The 18,541-nt window shown below is 40.8% G+C and overlaps 1 protein-coding gene across 7 annotated transcripts in view; it reads left to right on the top strand.

The window, feature by feature from the left end:
* gatb (glutamyl-tRNA(Gln) amidotransferase, subunit B) overlaps positions 1-18,541 on the top strand; it is a 66,037-nt gene that overhangs the window by 13,998 nt on the left and 33,498 nt on the right. For 3 of the 7 annotated variants that reach the window (XM_078212531.1, XM_078212590.1, XM_078212564.1), the window contains 5 exons: positions 1,485-1,598; positions 3,488-3,686; positions 6,833-6,955; positions 9,446-9,559; positions 9,846-9,930. In XM_078212531.1, coding sequence (XP_078068657.1) covers positions 1,485-1,598; positions 3,488-3,686; positions 6,833-6,955; positions 9,446-9,559; positions 9,846-9,930 — 635 coding nt within the window. The remainder of the gene's footprint in view (positions 1-1,484; positions 1,599-3,487; positions 3,687-6,832; positions 6,956-9,445; positions 9,560-9,845; positions 9,931-18,541) is intronic. The other 4 variants (XM_078212553.1, XM_078212580.1, XM_078212542.1 and 1 more) reach the window with 3 other exon arrangements.

Raw genomic sequence — 18,541 nt, 5'->3', positions numbered from 1 at the left:
ATTTAAACAGCAGCCTGTCCAACACCCTTATGAGATTTTACTGTAAATTATGCGATCAGCTCTTAAAGCATTCTACAATCACTTAAATATATAACACCCTCCAAACTACTCATCATCCTGACTTGAAAATATGTTGCTGTTCCTTCACAGTATTGGGTCAAAATCCTGGAACTCCTTCTCCAACTCCACTGTGGATGTGCCTAGAATAGAATCATAGAACCATAGGATCCCTACAGTGCAGAAGGAGGCCATGCGGCTCATTGAGTCGGCATCGACCACAATCCGACCCAAGCCTTATCCCCGTTACCCCACATATTTACCCTTCTAATCCCCCTGACAATAGGGTCAATTTAGCACCTACACTACAAGGACTGCAGTGGTTCAAGAAGGCAGTTCACCACTACCTTTTCAAGGGCAATTAGGGATGGGCAATGAATGCTGGCCTGAAAAATAAGTTCAAAAGCTTTCAAAACCATCTTTACATATTATGTGATTGATTTAAACAGTTAGTTAGAAAACTAATTGTTTTATTTGAATATTGTTAATATTTGATTAAAATATTTGAACCAAGTTCCCAATCTAATCACCTTGCCCTGCTTTAAGTTTATTTATTAAAGTCACAAGTAGGCTTACATTAACACTGCAATGAAGTTACTGTGAAAATTCCCTAGTCGCCACACTCCGGTGCCTGTTCGGGTACACTGGGGGAGAATTTAGCATGGCCAATGCACCTTTCGGACTGTGGAAGGAAACTGGAGCACCCAGAGGAAACCCATGCAGACATGGGGAGAACATGGGCAGACTCCGCACAGACAGTGAATCCAAGCCAGGTTCCTGGCACTGTGAGGCAGCGGTGCTAACCACCGTGATACTGTGCCGCCCACACTGCTTTGAGTGAATGTAGACTATAGCTTTTTTTTTAAAAAATTATTATTCTGCTTTCACTGTGTGATCAACTTGCTGGCTCATTGCATCTTGCTGAACTAAACACCAGTTTTTGCATAGCCCATGCACTGAAGCTGAAAAATTTCTTTTAAGCAAATTAGTTCTAATTTTCACTGGTTTAGGTGTTTTGTTTTTTAATGATTTCATTAGTAGTCATATTGACATCAAATTGATTTTGGTTGTCTAAATTCGTTCCAAATTCTGCAGTTCAAGCAGTTACACATGACCTTCACCGACTTACTATCTCATTATGATTTTGTGTGCACCCACATTAATTTCATTTTGAACAATAATGCAATATTGTGCCTCAGTGTGAAGATTTGCACTATTCATCATGCTGACTCAGCTGGATTAGAATTTAAAGTCTGATATGGGGATGTTGCCTCAGCAGATACTAGAATGAAGTTATGCATTTTGTGATTTTATTCTTAAAACAGTGCCATCAGTTGGTGCAGAACATGTTTTTGAATTGAATGTCTTACATGGGGTGTCTGTAAGTTTGCAGTGTAATCATTGTATTATTTCTTCACCCTCAAAAGGTTCTAAACAAACACTGTGTTGAAGCAGCCGTGATGACTGGCTTGGTCCTAAACTGTACGATTAACAAGAAATCCAAGTTTGACAGAAAACACTACTTCTACGCTGACTTGCCCGTAAGCTTGTGCAGTTTCAAATAACTATTGTTATGGTTACCTCTGACCTGCTGATGGCCCTCTTCACTTGTTTAAAATCAGAACTTCTGGTGGCATTTAATATCTTTTCTTATGACATTGAATACAGAATCTTAAGATATTGTTGCTCATGAAATGATCATGCTGTGACCTTGATCTTCAGTTCACCTTCCGATTTCTAACAAATGCTTCCCCACATCTTTTGAGGATGATGGGGCATCATGTCAGGCCCACTTTTTCTCCCTGTTACGAACAACGGTATCGAAGCCACTTGTCGGCCTCCTTTTACCACACTGATCAAGATCAATTAAAGCAGCATAGACAGGCTTCAAACTTGTAACCATCTTAATCTGTCTGATCTGGGCTGGTTTTGATTGCTCGAGGGGTCAAAGAGGAATTTGAGAGTATTTTATTCCCCTTATTGTCTGTTTCTTTTCCTTTTTGTTTTGCCTATTCTGGGAGATTACATAGCTGGGAGGAGGGATCTTGTACAGAGGGAAGAAATATTTAACCATTGTGGAGCCATTGTGGCATAGACTTGATGGACCAACTGATTTTTTTTCCTGCCTGTCCTTTTTGTAAGTTTGCATATGATTCCATTACTAACCATTTGAACCTTCTGAATGATATGCGGATCGACCAGTGTATCCCCTTCTGACTGGCTACTGGAAGAATGTAATGTTGAGACATTGTGAATGAAGCAGCAGTTCTGTATGGATGTGAAACTGCAATTGAAAAATAAATGACATGCAAGTTTGTATCTGTGTCTGTTTTTACTGATTTTATTGTACCCGGGCCTTTGAAAGGCCCCGTTCCCGGGCCTTTCAACTCCCTATTTACTTTAAAAGATAGCCATCTCTGCTCCTTTAACTGTTTTAGTATTTGACTTAATATTATTTATTTCAAATGAAATGTTTTAGTTTCATTTGATTTTAGTTTCTGTTATGTTACTATCAAGGCCCAGTATTGCAAAGGCAAATATGTCATCTCATTTATTTTGCCATGCTACCTCGAGCAACAAGATGATGGCAGTTTGATATCAATTTGCTGAGAGCAGATACGTTAGAATAGATATTTTCCAAATTCGGTAAAATAGATATTTTCCAAATTCTGCAGTTCAAGCAGTTACACATGACCTTCACCGACTTACTATCTCATTATGATTTTATGTGCACCCACATTAATTTCACTTTGAACAATAATGCAATATTGTGCCTCAGTGTGAAGATTTGCACTATTCATCATGCTGACTCAGCAGGATTAGAATTTAAAGTCTGATATGGGGATGTTGCCTCAGCAGATACTAGAATGAAGTTATGCATTTTGTGATTTTATTCTTAAAACAGTGCCATCAGTTGGTGCAGAACATGTTTTTGAATTGAATGTCTTACATGGGGGTGCCTGTAAGTTTGCAGTGTAATCATTGTATTATTTCTTCACCCTCATGTATTCTAAATTCACTCAAAGCAGTGTGGATGGCACAGTAGCACAGTGGTTAGCACTGCTGCCTCATAGCGCCAGGAACCTGGGTTCGATTCCCGGCTTGGGACACTGTCTGTGCGGAGTCTGCCCACGTTCTCCCCATGTCTGCATGGGTTTCCTCTGGGTGCTCCAGTTCCCTCCCCGAAAGGTGTATTGGCCATGCTAAATTCTCCCCCAGTGTACCCGAACAGGCACCGGAGTGTGGCGATTAGGGAATTTTCACAGTAACTTTATATTGAGATTTTTAAAATTCTAATTATCAGCAGATCGGAAGGATATTCACGCACTTTATATTAAAGATTTGTGGCAGTTAAATCTTTGAATTTATTCTGTTTGATGTGAAGAATCCTCTGCAGACATTTGAGAAATATTTTTTGTTATGCATGTAGGTCGGCTACCAGGTAACACAGCAGAGATGTCCAATTGCCATCAGTGGAAGCCTTGCATATAGCCTTTATGCTGGGAAAAACAGAAATCACATGATATCTAAATTGGTGCGAATCAAGCAAATCCAACTGGAACAGGACAGTGGCAAAAGTCTCCATGATGATGCAAGAACCCAAACGTTAATTGATTTAAATCGGGCTGGTAGGTATGAATATTAAAATTCACAATATAAAATTGACATTTTGCCCAGTGCCACAGATATGAAATTTATAAGAAAATGTTTTGGAGCTGTCTCCTCAAGTTAAAATGGTGTAATGAAGAGGGTCATGTGACCTCTGATTTCTGCCTAACACGCCTGGATGGTTTGGTTGCTATGGGGACAAAAAGGGCTCAAGTCATGAGACTTGCTGGGCAAGGTCCAAGGTTCTTTGATTGTAAAGTACGTTGAGTTGCCCAAATGATGTAATAAGGTATTGTTTAATTGCAAGTTCCTTCAAGTTGCCTTTCTGGTTTCAAGAAGGAGATAGATATATTTCTAATTAAAAAAAGGGATATGGGGAACAGGTGGGGAGGTGAATTTGAGACCGTGAACAGATCAGCCATGATCTGATTGAATGGCAGACCAGGCTCAAAGGGCTGAATTTGCCTACTTCTGCTCCTACTTCCTATGTTCTAGAAACAAATCCTCTCACTATGAAGGCCAAGATACCATTTGCCTTCTTTATTGCCTTCTGTACCTGCACGCTCACTTTCCGTGACTGATGCACGAGGACTCCCAAGGTCTCGCTGAGTATCCACCTCTCTCAATTTACACCCATTCAAGTAATAATCTGTCTTCCTTTATTGCAACCAAAGTGGATAACCTCACATTTATGCATATTATCAGGCATCCGCCATGTAGATGCCCACACACTCAGCCTATCCAAATCACGCTGAAGCTTCTCTGCATCCTCCTCACAGCTCACCCACCCACCCAACTTTGTTTCATCTGCAAATTTGGAGATAATACATTCAGTTCCTTCTTCCAAATCATTAATATATCATGTGAACAGTTGGGGTCCTAGCACAGATCCCTGCGGAACCCAACTAGTCACTGACTGCCAATCAGAAAAATACCCATTTATGCCAATTCTTTGCTTCCTATCTGCTAACCAGCTTTCTATTCATCTCAAGACATTACCTGCAATCCCATGTGCTTTAACTTTACATAGTAGTCTTATGTGAGACCTTGTTGAAAGCCTTCTGAAAGTCTAAATAAACTACATCCACTGGTTCTCCTTGGTCAACTCTACTAGTTACATCCTCAAAGAATTCCAATAGATTCGTCGAGCATAATTTCCCTTTTTGTAAATCCAGGCTGACTTGTTCTGATTATACTGCTGCCTTCCAAATGTCGGGTTATGAAATCCTTGATAATAAACTCGAGCAACTTGGGCGGCACGGTAGCACAGTGGTTAGCACTGCTGCTTCACAGCTCCAGGGTCCCGGGTTTGATTCCCGGCTCGGGTCACTGTCTGTGTGGAGTTTGCACATTCTCCTCGTGTCTGCGTGGGTTTCCTCCGGGTGCTCCGGTTTCCTCCCACAGTCCAAAGATGTGCGGGTTAGGTTGATTGGCCAGGTTAAAAATTGCCCCTTAGAGTCCTGAGATGCGTAGGTTAGTGGGATTAGCGGGTAAATATGTGGGGGTAGGGCCTGGGTGGGATTGTGGTCGGTGCAGACTCGATGGGCCGAATGGCCTCCTTCTGCACTGTAGGGTTTCTATGATTTCTATGAACTTCCCCAGTACCGACGTTAAGCTCACTGGTTTATAGTTCTCTGTTTTCTCTCTACCCCCCTTTTTGAATAGCGGGCTTACATTAGCTACCCTCCAAACTGTAGGAACTATTCCAGAGTCCAAAGAATTTTGGAAAATAACTACCAATGGATCTACTATTTCCAGGACCACTTCCTTAAGTACTCTGGGATGAAGATTATCAGGACCTGGAGATTTATCCACCTTCAATCCCATAAATTTCCCCCAAACCATTTCTCTATTAATGCTGATTTCTTTCAGCTCCTCACTAAAACCTGTTTCTCTCAACACTTCTGGCACATTCCTTTTTGAAGACTGAAGCAAAATACAAATTTAATTCCTCAGCCATTTCTTTATTCGTCGTTATGATTTCTCCCGTTTGTGACTGTAAGGGGCCTACATTCTTTTTTGTCAATCTTTTTCTCTTTACATACTTATAGAAACTTTTACAGTTCCCCACAAGCTTACTTTCATACTCCATTATTCCCTTTTTAATCAATCCCTTGGTCCTTTGCTGAATTTTAAACTGCTCCCAATTCTCAGGCCTGTTGCTTTTTCTTGCCAATTTGAATGCCTCTTCCTTGAATCTGATACTATCTCTAATTTCCCTTGTAAGCCATGGTTTGGCCAAAATTCTCTTACCCCTCTTGCGCCAAACAGGAATAAACAACTTCTGGAGTTCACCTATTCGTTCTTTAAATGCCTGACATTGCCTGTCCACTGTCTTTCCTTTCAGTAATGTTTCCCAGTTCGTCATGGCCAATTCATGCCTCACACCAGCATAGTTACTTTATTGGGATTCAGAACCCTGGTCTCAGAATCAACTACATCATTATCCACCTTGACAAAGAATTCCACCATATTATGGTCACTCGTCCCCAAGGGTTTTCTCACACTAGATTGCCAACTAATCCTTTCTCACTGCACAACACCCAGTCCAAAATGGCCTGATCCCTTGTTGGTTCCTCAACATATTGCTCCAGAAAACCATCCCGTATGCAGCCCAGAAATTCTTCCTCTATTGTACTGTGACTAATTTGACTCTCCCAATCTATATGCAGATTAAAGTTGCCCATAATCACAGATGTTCCTTTAACGCATCTCTAATTTCCTGTCTAATGCTTTTCCCAACATTACCACTACAGTTTGGTGGTCTGTATACCACTCCTTACCTCCCCATCTCTTTTCCCAACCCAATTCTCTCCTCCCTACACCATGGCGACACGGTTGCACAGTGGTTAGCATTGCTGCTTCACAGCGCCAGGGACCCGGGTTCGATTCCTGGCTTGGGTCATTGTCTGTGCAGGTTTCCTCCGGTGCTCCAATTTCCTCCCACAGTCCGAAAGACGTGCTGGTTAGGTGCAACGGCCATGCTAAATTCTCCCACGGTGTCCCCGAACAGGTGCTGGAGGGTGGCAATTAGGGAATTTTCACAGTAACTTCATTGCAGTGTTAATGTAAGCCTATTTATGACATTAATCAATAAACTTTAAACTTTAAACTTACATTTTGACAATAAAATGTAATTTTATTTGCTAAATATTGTTGATTGCAGGGGTTGGTTTGATGGAGATTGTTATGGAACCAGATATGTGTTGTGGAGATGAAGCAGCAGCAGCCGTTCGAGAACTTCAACTTATCCTCCAGACACTTGGTACAAGTCATGGAAATATGTCAGGTAAAGAAATGTTTTATAATTCTGAAATAGAAAGCCCTTATCTGTTTACTGAAAATTACATTTATATTTAAATTTGATGCTCATTATTATGAAACAGCCATTTGGATGGAAAAAGCCCTGGTTATGGAGGATTTCTTTTTTTAAAACTTGTGCAGTAATTTGGAAAGAATTGGGAATTATGTTGGTGTATCAAGTAGAAAAAGTGTAGTGAAGAAAACTTATATCTTATACATATGTATTTTGCCAAAAAAGACTGGCATTCAGAACTAGTTCCATAGTTGTCTGAAGCCCAAATGTCATCTTTAGTTACCAGACAATGTCAGTAAGCTGTTTGACTGCAAGAACAAGCTTGATCTTAATTATAATCCTTTTACCAGCTTGTTGAGTTTTTCTTCCCTCAAATCGATTATCTTTTTGCCCCTGCTTTCTCTGGGATATAGTCCTAGCATCAGCTATCCTTTGATACCTTACCTATGTGCCTCTTATTCATGTATGAGTCTTGACAGTGAGTGTCGGTAATTAATTTGGTCATCAGGAGTGGATTTATTACAGCAATTTTGTCTTTGTCTGATGTGCACAAATGTATGTACACACTTCCAGCAGATACACTCCATAGCAATCCAATGCAGTGACCCTGTTTGATTCCTTTTTCCTCACTAGCTCATTGGCACTAAGGCTAATTATACCATTCCTACTGCCACCCGGTCTAGAATCAGCTAACTCAACTTAGACCAGAAGATGAATTTGGTATCTTCCTGTTGTGTATATATATCATAGCTACTCACTTGCGAAACTCACTGAGCTATCACACAGTGGCAGTGTTCTGTGCTGTCTACAAGATGCACTGCAGCAACTTGCCAAGGCTCCGTTGGCACTGTTGGTCACCCATAAGAACAAGGACAGCAGGCACATGGGAACACCAATATCTGTAATTTTTCTCCAATTCCCACTCCATCTTGATTTGGAACTAATTTGCCATTACTTCACTGTTGCTGTGTCAAAATCCTGGAACTTCTTCCCTTACAGCCCTCGGTATACCTATGCCTCATGGGCTGCAACAGTTCAAGAAGCCATCTCACCACCACTTTCTCAAAAGTATTAGAGATCAGCAATAAATGATTGCCTTGCCTGTGATGATGACTTGCCGTGAACACATGCAAAAATGGTTTAAAGGGGTTTTTGAAATTGGTAGAGATATTTTCACAAGAATTCCAGAGTGCAGAGGTATGTTTTTAGGTCATATTCCTGATAGTGGAGGGGTTTTATCATTATCAGGGTAAAGCCATAGGTTTGTGGAAGATTGCAAATGCTTGGTAGAGAATGCTGTGGAGGGATTTGAAAACAAGGACAAAGATTTTAAAATCAGTGCACTGGATAATGGGAGCGTGTGACTTCATCAGAAATGACGACAATTTGCATTTCTAGTCAATAAGATGAATTGGAGTGCTTGTTGAACTGGAAAAGTATCTTTTTATATCTCAAAGCAAGAATTTCTGTCAATTTCCGATTCACATTTCTTTCATCTGGCTGAGGTAGATCATAATGATGGAGGTTGATAGGATAAATTTGGGAAAACTACCAGAAATTAACTAGGAGTGGAGATGTTAAATCGTGTGCATCTGCATTGCATTGTTCGTGAGATAACCAGAGTGGCAAGTGGTGTGCATCATATCTTTTCCACATGCTCTTTCCTGAGTTTGTATACCAAAAACTTACACATTCTGAAAACAACTGTAATTCTTATTCAAAACTTTGTAGCAATTTTGCACACTTTATATAGTAGAAACGATGTCTATCTTTGTAAAGGTTAAGCAAAATTCTATTTTGATAGTTATTTTCCACTGTACATTAAAATTCCTTTGGCTAACTATGTCAAAAATTATATTTTGTTCAATAAGTTGAAAATTTCTCTTAAGTCAGTTAAGATTTTAAGTCTCGTGTACAATTTTACTCTTTTCAAGTATGGATTCCTCATAGGTTGATACCATTTTGGATATTTAAGAAATAAATAGGACTAGAGTAGCTTTATTCTCCTAGTTTGGTGAGTTCTAATTTATTTTTCCTCATGATGCTAGTATGAGGCTTAATGGAAAATCAGTTCTGCAGGTAATGGAAGATTTTTCTGAATTGGAAATTTAATGCAACCTGAATTGCATGCATAATACTTTGTTAATGTTCTTCCTTGATATTATGTACTCTGCTAGGAAACAGATTTTGAAGAACTAATGTTTGTCAACATTAAGAGCATTCAAATGGTTATTGGATAAACATATGGGTGATATTGGAATAGTGTAGATTAGAGGGGCTTTAGATTGGTTTCACTGGTCGGCGCAACATCGAGGGCCGAAGGGCCTGTACTGCGCTGTTATGTTCTATGTACGGTTCAGTGAATTTTACTTTTATGTTTACATTACAAAACAATCTCACAACAGTAAACAGATTGTATGCATTCTATTTCTATAAAGGCATGTCTTGCTTTTATTTATGTAGAGGGACAGTTAAGAGTGGATGCCAACATATCTGTACATCGACCTGGGGAGCCATATGGTGTGAGAGCTGAAGTGAAGAATATTAACAGTGCCCGATTTTTGGCAAGAGCAATTGGTCTGTCAACATCCTCCATCTGCTCTAATCTGTATTTTTAACCACATAGCATTGTGTAGCTTAATTGCATCCTCTTTTACAGTGCTTCCAATTGAAGTGCATTTCCTAAAACTCCATCTAAATAAGTCAATATTTTTGTTGTGTTTGTTTTTGCGGCAATTACTTAAAATTCTAAATGCAAAACATTGCTTTGAAAATATGTATTTAACACGCAAGTTAGTTTTTTTGTTACAGAAATAGTTGCAGTGATCATCTAGAATATAATGAATGTTTTTTTTTACAATAGATTATGAAATTCTGAGACAGATTGGCGTACTGGAGAATGGAGGGAAAATATTAAATGAGACCAGAGCATTTGATTATAAAACAGGGTGAGAATTTACCTCTCTGGGGAAAGGGAAAATCTAAAATGTTAAACTCCCTTGGTTTTGTGGATAAAGTTTTGTGGTATATTGCTGAGCCATACAGAACTATAAGAACACTGTTTTTATTGTGCATCTTTGTTAACTTGATTATCCCACCAGCAATGTAGTACAGACACTACAGGATACATTAGCATCCTCAAGCTAGGGAATAATCAGACACTGATCCTTGTCCTGATCTCTGACAATTTTATGCAAAATGTATCTCTGTAGGTCTGAAGTGAGGATAGAATTGAGCTCAATTTATAATGGTCTCCATGGGACAATAGCATTTGAATATTCATTAACCAGGAGCAGGCCTTTACTTGGTGGCATTGTGATAACCTTTGAGTCAGAAGATGCAGGGTTTAAACCCTTCTAGGCTTAGTTCTAGTGAGCTGCAGTCAAATTCTGGATTATTCACTAGCTGTGGGTAGTGCCTTTTTATTGTCTGGGTTCTAGGAGTTCATTAAATTCCAGCTGTTTAGGACTAACTGTGAAATTGTCTGATGTAAAAATGATTTCAGCCATGGAAGAAATGCTCATGTCGCAATGTGTTGACCAGCCTGCGAATCCTTCCACTACTGGCACTACTTTCTCAAAGGAAAGTGAATGAAGATGTAAAAAACAAGTAAACCTCTATATAGGGCTAAAGTCACTTCATATCTAACCTCTCCTTCCTCTCTAGCGCCCTCAAATTTGTTACAATCCAATACCTAGTCAATCTTTCTCTTAGAATTTCTCATGTAAATAACTTTAGTCTAGCTCTACTCATCATAACAAAACTGTCCAATCTAATGTCTTGCTGAACCTGCCTTAGCCAGAGCAAGTATCTGGGAGAGGGACTTAATATCCTTGGGTTTATCTCTCTTTGCTCTTAGTCTTTCCACAGCATTTTATATGACTAATCATGCCATTTTAATGACATCCATTTTTCCAATGTTGAGCTCCATGGAACCAGCTTCACACATTTCAACTGCTAATTGCCTGAATCTAGCCAGTGCTTCTTTATCAATGGCTTATCTTCTTGCCCCTGCCTAACTAACTGTAAAGTTTCCTGGTTGGCCAATTCCTCTTGTTCCTTTAAGCGTCTCTAAGAAGTTATCATCTGAAGGCATGAACCGCTGAAATGTACAAAACTTTGAGAGGGCTGATAGTGTAGATACTGAGAGGCTGTTTCCTCTGGTGCAGAGTCTAGACTAAGAAGCATAGTCATACTCAAAGCTGAGATTTTTGTGCAGCATGCAGCAAGCCACGATGATCCGCGAGATCCTCCTGGCATTGTACTAGAGTACTCCCGTCAGATCTGTCCAGACATTGGAATCGCATCATTAAGATACCTTTTGTCTGCTTCAGCAATGCTCGGATAGCAACATAAGCATCGTTGTACCTTCTCTCTGCAGGATTTTGTGGCCACCACACAGGTATCATCATCCAAAGGGAGAACGAGGCAACCATGGCTGACAAGGGAAGTCAGGGATAGCGTAAAAGCAAAGGAAAGAGTATACCATGAGGCAAGGAATAGTGGGAAGCCTTTAAAAGCAAGCAGAGGACAACTAAACAAACAGTAAGGGCAGAGATGAAATATGAGGGTACGCTAGCTAGTAATATAAAAGAAGCTCATAAGAGTTTTATTTAGACATATAAAAGATAAGAGGCAAGAATGGACATTGGACCATGAGGCTGGAGAAGAAGTAATGGGGGACAAAGAAATAGCAGAGGAACTGAATGGGTACTTTGTATCAGTCTTCATGGTGGAAGACAGCAATAACATGCCAGAACTTCAGAGAGTCAGGGGGCAGAGGTAAATGTAGTGGCCACCGCTAAGGAGGAGATGCTCGGGAAGCTGAAAGGTCTGAAGGTGGATAAATCACCCGGAGCCCAATGGGCTACACCCCCAGGGTTGTGAAAGAAAAAGCTGAGGAGATTGTGGAGGCATTGGTGGTGATCTTTTAGGAATCACTGGAGTCAGGGAATGTCCCAGAGGGCTGGAAAAGGGCTATTGTAACACCCCAGTTTAAGAAGGGAGGGAGGCAGAAGAAGAGAAATCACAGGTCAGTTAACCTGACCTCGGCTGTGGGTAAAATCTTGGAGACCATTATTAAGGATGAAATTGCGGAGTACTTGGAAATGCATGGTAAAATAGGGCTGTCTCCCAGCCCGCTGTGCTGCTCGAGTAATGCAGCGGGCTGGGCGAATCCCGGCCGTGTTCTCACCGATGCCTTGTATAACTGAAGCATAATCTATTTCCACTTTTGTATTCCATTTCCCTTGTAATAAACAATAACATTCTGTTACCATTTCTAATTATTTGCTGTACCTGCATGCTAACCTTTTGCAGTTCATGCATGAGGACACCCAACTCCCTGTGCATCTTAGAGCTCTGCAATCCCTCACTATTTAGATAATATGCTTTTTTATTCTTCCTGCCAAACTGGATAATTTCATATTTTTCCATGTTATACAGTATTTGCCAAATCTTTGCCCACTCACTTAACTTATCTATATTCTTTTGTAGCCTCCTTATGTCCACTTCACAACATACTTTCCCACCTACCTTATGGCATTGGCATATTTAGCAATCATACCTTTAGTCCCTTCATCCAAGTCATTTACATAAATGGTTAAAATGTTGAGGCCTCAGCATTGATCCCTGTGGCACACCACTTGTTACATCTTGCCAACCAGAGAATGACCCATTTATGCCTACTCTCTGTTTCCTGTTAGCTAGCCAATCTTTTATTCATGCTATTATATTGCCCCCTACACCATGAGCTTTTATTTTCTGCAATAGCCTTTGATGTAACACTTTGTCAAATGCCTTCTGGAAATCTAACCAGTAGATCCACACGGTTCCCCTTTATCCACAGCAGATGTGACTTCTTCAGAGTACTCCAATAAATTGGTTAAACATGATTTTCTTTCACAAAACCTTGTTGGCACTGACTGATTAACTTGAATCATTCCATGTGTTCCACTATAACATCTTTAATAATAGCTTTTAACGTTTTCCCTGAGACCGATTTAAGCGAACTGGCCTGTTGTTTCCTGCTTTCTATCTCCCCCCTTTTATGAATAAAAGAGTTACATTAGCTGTGTTCCAATCTAATGGGACCTTCCCCAAATCTAGGGAATGTGGGAAAATTAAAACCATTGCCTCGACGATCACACTAACCACTTTATTTAGGTTCTTAGGATGAAGGTGGATAAATCCCTTCAAACAGGTAGGGAGGTCATGGAACCTTTACAGATTAAAGGGGAGGAGGTGCTCGCTGTCTTGAGGCAAATCAGAGTGGATAAATCCCCAGGACCAGACAGGGTATTCCCACGGACCTTGAGGGAAGCTAGTGTTGAACTTGCAGGGACCCTGGCAGACATATTTAAAATGTCAGTATTCACGGGGGAGGTGCTGGATGATTGGAGGGTGGCTCATGTTGTTCCGTTGTTTAAAAAAGGTTCCAAAAGAAATCCGGGAAATTATAGGCCAGTAAGTTTGACGTCAGTGGTGGGCAAGTTATTGGAAGGTGTGATAAGGGATAGGATCTACAAATATTTGGATAGACAGGGACTTATTAGGGAGAGTCAACATGGCTTTGTGCGTGGTAGGTCATGTTTGACCAATCTATTAGAGTTTTTCGAGGAGGTTACCAGGAAAGTGGATGAAGTGGATGTTGTCTACCTGGATTTCAGCAAGGCCTTTGACAAGGTCCCTCATGGGAGGTTAGTTAGGAAGGTTCAGTCGCTAGGTATACATGGGGAGGTAGTAAATTGGATTAGACACTGGCTCAATGGAAGAAGCCAGAGAGTGGTTGTGGAGGATTGCTTCTCTGAGTGGAGGCCTGCTTCTCTGAGTGGAGGCCTGCGACTAGTGGTGTGCCACAGGGATCGGTGTTGGGTCCATTGTTGTTTGTCATCTATATCAATGATCTGGATGATAATGTGGTAAATTGGATCAGCAAGTTTGCTGATGATACAAAGATTGGAGGTGTAGTGGACAGTGAGGAAGGTTTTCAAAGCTTGCAGAGGGATTTGGACCAACTAGAAAAATGGGCTGAAAAATGGCAAATGGAATTTAATGCAGACAAGTGTGAGATATTGCACATTGGAAGGACAAACCAAAGTAGAACGTACAGGGTAAATGGTAGGACTCTGAAGAGTGCAGTTGAACAGAGGGATCTGGGAATACAGGTACAGAATTCCCTAAAAGTGACGTCACAGGTGGATAGGGTCGTAAAGAGTGCCTTTGGTACATTGGCCTTTATAAATCGGAGTATTGAGTATAAAAGTTGGAGTGTTATGGTAAGGCTATATAAGGCATTGGTGAGGCCGAATTTAGAGTATTGTGTACAGTTTTGGTCACCTAATTACAGGAAGGATGTAAATAAGTTTGAAAGAGTGCAGAGAAGGTTCACAAGGATGTTGCCGGGATTTGAGAAGCTGAGTTACAGAGAGAGATTGAATAGGTTGGGACTTTATTCCCTGGAGCATAGAAGATTGAGGGGAGATTTGATAGAGGTGTATAAGATTTTGATGGGTATAGATAGAGTGAATGCAAGCAGGCTTTTTCCACTGAGGCTAGGGGAGAAAAAAACCAGAGGGCATGGGTTAAGGGTGAAAGGAGAAAAGTTTAAAGGGAATATTAGGGGGGGGCTTCTTCACGCAGAGAGTGGTGGGAGTGTGGAATGAGCTGCCGGATAAAGTGGTAAATGCTTTTAACATTTAAGAAAAACTTGGACGGGTTCATGGATGAGAGGGGTGTGGAGGGATATGGTCCAGGTGCAGGTCAGTGGGGCCAAAAGGCCTGTTTCTGAGCTGTAATTTTCTATGGTTCTAAGTCCGTCAAGATTTGGGCACTTGTTAGCCCGCAGCTCCGATAATTTGCTGAGTACCACTTCCCTAATGATTGTATTCTTCTTGAGTTCCTCCCTTCCAGTTCCTGATTTACAGCTATATCTGTTACTTGTATTCTGTATGGTGAAGACCTATGCAAAATACCTGCTCAGTTCATCTTCAGTTCACCTTCTCCAGTCCTGTTAACTATTATATGCATCTTTGATCAGATAGACCTGTTGGCACTGGCCCAGCATCACCTGGTCAATTTCAGCTCAGTCAATCCCTCAAAGTCTTCCTCACCAACACCTTGGGATTGATGCCTAAGTTGGGAGAACTATCGCACCGACCTGGTTCTTGGTAAGATGAGTCTTCCAATAGGAAATTTTTGCAGGAGAGGCACAATGAATGCAGTCGATGGTCACATTAATTTAAAAAGTTGAACAGGCTTTCCTTAAATGGAAAGATTTTTGGAAGATTGCAGTCTTTAATTGTTAGAAAGTAGTTAGTAAAGGAAGATTTGGGTGTATACATTTGGAGCTGTTGGTTATTAACTCTTTGAACTTGGTCATTTTTGAGCTTTATGTACTATTTAGAAATATTTAATCGTCCATTCAAAATTTTATAGAGGCATGTGGGCCTTTGTTCAGTTCTGGAGACTGTGCCAGTCCAGTGACATGACCAACCAGGAGACTCTAGTGTCATGCAAGTGATTGTAACAAAATGAACTGCCCACTGTTGAACTTTCTCAAGGAGGGTAATGTTTTCTGCAGTATATGGGTCTCAAGCAGCTATACTATGCTCCAGATGAGCTCTAACCAATGTCTGCTACATTTCCTTTACTGTCGTTGAAGAGTGATAGAAGTTCCATTTCATCAATGCAAGCATTTTAGGAGGCTACTTGTTGACTTTGTACATTCCACTTGGGCGGCATGTTGACACAATGGTTAGCACTGGTGCCTCACAGCACCAGGGACCCAGATTCACTTCCAGCCTTTGGTGACTGTATGAAATTTGCACATTCTCCCTGTGTCTGCGTGGGTTTCCTCTGGGTGCTCCACTTTCCTCTCTCAGTCTAAAGATGTGCAGGTTAGGTTGATTGGTCATGCTAAATTGCCCCTTAGTGTCAGGAAACGAACAGGGTAAATTACGTGGAGTTACAGGGATAGGGCCTGGGTGGGATTGTTGTCGGTGCAGGTTTGATGGGCTGAATGGCCTCCTGCACTGTAGGGGTTCTATGATTCTATGAAATTATTTTGGATGTGGATTCAAACCCAGGTCCCCATTAGTTGAGTTTCTGGATTAATAGCCTAGCAATAATACCACTAAGCCATCACCTCCCCTTAAATTGAATTTCATTTCCCCATATATTTGTACATTTGACAATATTATTTAGACCTCCCTGAAGGTTAACATCTGTTTCAGCAATGGCTCTATAGATTAGGCGCTTAGCTTCAAAGAGTCTAATCTGGTTTGATATTTCATCAGGGATGTCATTTATAAAGGTGAAACAAGTGTGGGCCCAGGGGCACACTGCTAAAGACTGGTTTCCAGTTTGAGGCTTGCCCGTTTATCCATTGTATGTTTTTTTTTGGACTCCATAATGATTTAGTTTGTCCAGTAGCTTTGCATCAGGTATGTGTTCAAATGCCATGGACAAATCTAAAATAACTAGATCTGTGATAATGTGATTGTCAAGTTATGTCAGATAGATCCTTTCTTACCTCTAGACTCCCCTTGCTTGGGGAGTGAAGTGGTGCGCAAGATAGCAAATGAGTCAGTTAAGACTGAAGTGCTGGGAGCAGGGCGGCAAGAGGATTGATGAGGGGCAACGAGTGGAAGATGATGAGGCAGCGAGGGATTGGGAGTGGGGCATCAATTGGGAGGCATCCAAAACAATGTTCATTGCAGGCAGCTACCTGTTGCCATTGCTGGCAGTGACGTCGCCACTATGGCGACTGCATTTATAGTGACTGTGCTGTCTACAGTTGCAGTGGCAGCAAACACAGCTATAAATGTCAGGTAATGATGCTCTGGTGTTATTAGGTGGGTGGCAGTTTAATGTTTCATCCAAAGGGTGTACTATTCAAACCTAATTTGGACTGTTATATTCAGAGGATACAGGCGAAACTCTGCAGAAGCAATTGCATATAAATTGAAAATGAAATTTAACATTGAATAAGATTCAAACTGTAACAGTTAGATTTTTCAGCTATTTTTATTGTGCTTGATGTCAAAAAACATTTCCATAAGTAACCCTTCACTCCCCAAAAACATGCGACTTGTTTCAGAATAATGGTAATATTGTGAACCCAGGAATTGAGTAGGAACCATTATTACTAAAATATAATTTGGGTTTGTAATGATTGTACTTAATTACCGAGAGTTCGGAAAACAAAAGACAAACATGCAATAGGACTATGGTATAGTTTATAAACTATAAAGCTGAAGTAACAGATAATCAGTAGCTAGTGACAGCAGAACTTTACACCTCCTCAATACAGAAATTAACAGATGATACTACCCCTTGCTAATCCATTAAATAATTCCAGATCCACATCAGCAGTTTCAACAAAATGTATATGTAGGATGTTGTCAAACCCAGAGTGCCTTAACAAATTGCTAGAATCCATTGTATCATTTCCATCTTCTGTCAAATTTGAACAGGAATTGAAAATTAAAGATGTATTTTTTAAATAAAAGCAAAATATTGCTGATGCTGGAAACCTGAAATTAATACCGAAAATACTGAATAAACTCAGCAGGTCTGGCAGCATCTGTGGAGAGAAAAACAGAGGTAACCTTTCGAGTCCATATGATTCTTCTACAGAACTGAGGAAGGGTAGTAATGTAGTGAATTATATTATTGGAGAGTTGGTGGAGGAGATGGGGCAGAATAGGACAGGGATAGGTTGGAGCAAAGGAAAGACTGACAAAGGTGGCTTGGACATAAGATAAAGAGGGGTGTTAATGGTGATATTAAGGACTGTAAAGTGTTAATAGTGGCAAAAGGAAAGATAGAATGGGTTAATAGGAGAACAAGGGCCAGTGCTCAATTGGAGCAAAACTGAACAAGGGACAGGTGGCTATGAATGGAGGATAGAATCGAAAAACAAAAAGTGGGGGGGTTGGTCAAGATGGAGGGGAAAGTTCACAGTCTAAAGTTGTTGAACTCAATTTTGAGTCCAGAAGGCTGTAACATGCCTAATCAGAAGTATTCTTCCAGATGGTGTAGAGCATTGTAGCAGGTCTTGGACAGACATGTGAGCATGAGAGCAAGAAGCTTAGTTGGAATGGCAAATGACCGGAAGGTGGGGTCATGCTTGCAGATGGAGCGAAGGTGTTCTGCAAAGCAGTCACCCAGTCTGCATTTAGTTTCCCCAGTGTAGAGGAGACCATATTGGGAGCAGCAAATACAAATAGACCACTGATATTTTTCAATATCAGACAAAGTTGCTAACCATGCATGAAATCAAAGAGATACAGAACATCTTTGGAGTGAGCCCTCATCAGTTTGCCTTTGCTATCAAAGGTGGCATGCTCTTATATGCTTTATCACGGTTATAGAGCCCAATTGTTGACCTGATGGCTTTCCACAGTGCGCGTAAGGATGAATTGTCTGATTTTGTCGGGACTGCCTAGTCTTCCCAGCTTGCCTTTTGTCCTTAGCCTGCCAGAGTGAGCATGCTGGCAGAAGGGGGGAGGTGAATGAGGTAGAAGTACCCATTTTCAATTCCTTGGAAAACTGTCC

This window comes from Mustelus asterias, chromosome 1, assembly GCF_964213995.1.
Source record: "Mustelus asterias chromosome 1, sMusAst1.hap1.1, whole genome shotgun sequence".
NCBI classification, from domain to species: Eukaryota; Metazoa; Chordata; class Chondrichthyes; order Carcharhiniformes; family Triakidae; genus Mustelus; species Mustelus asterias.
This window is presented reverse-complemented; position numbering and strand designations above follow the sequence as displayed.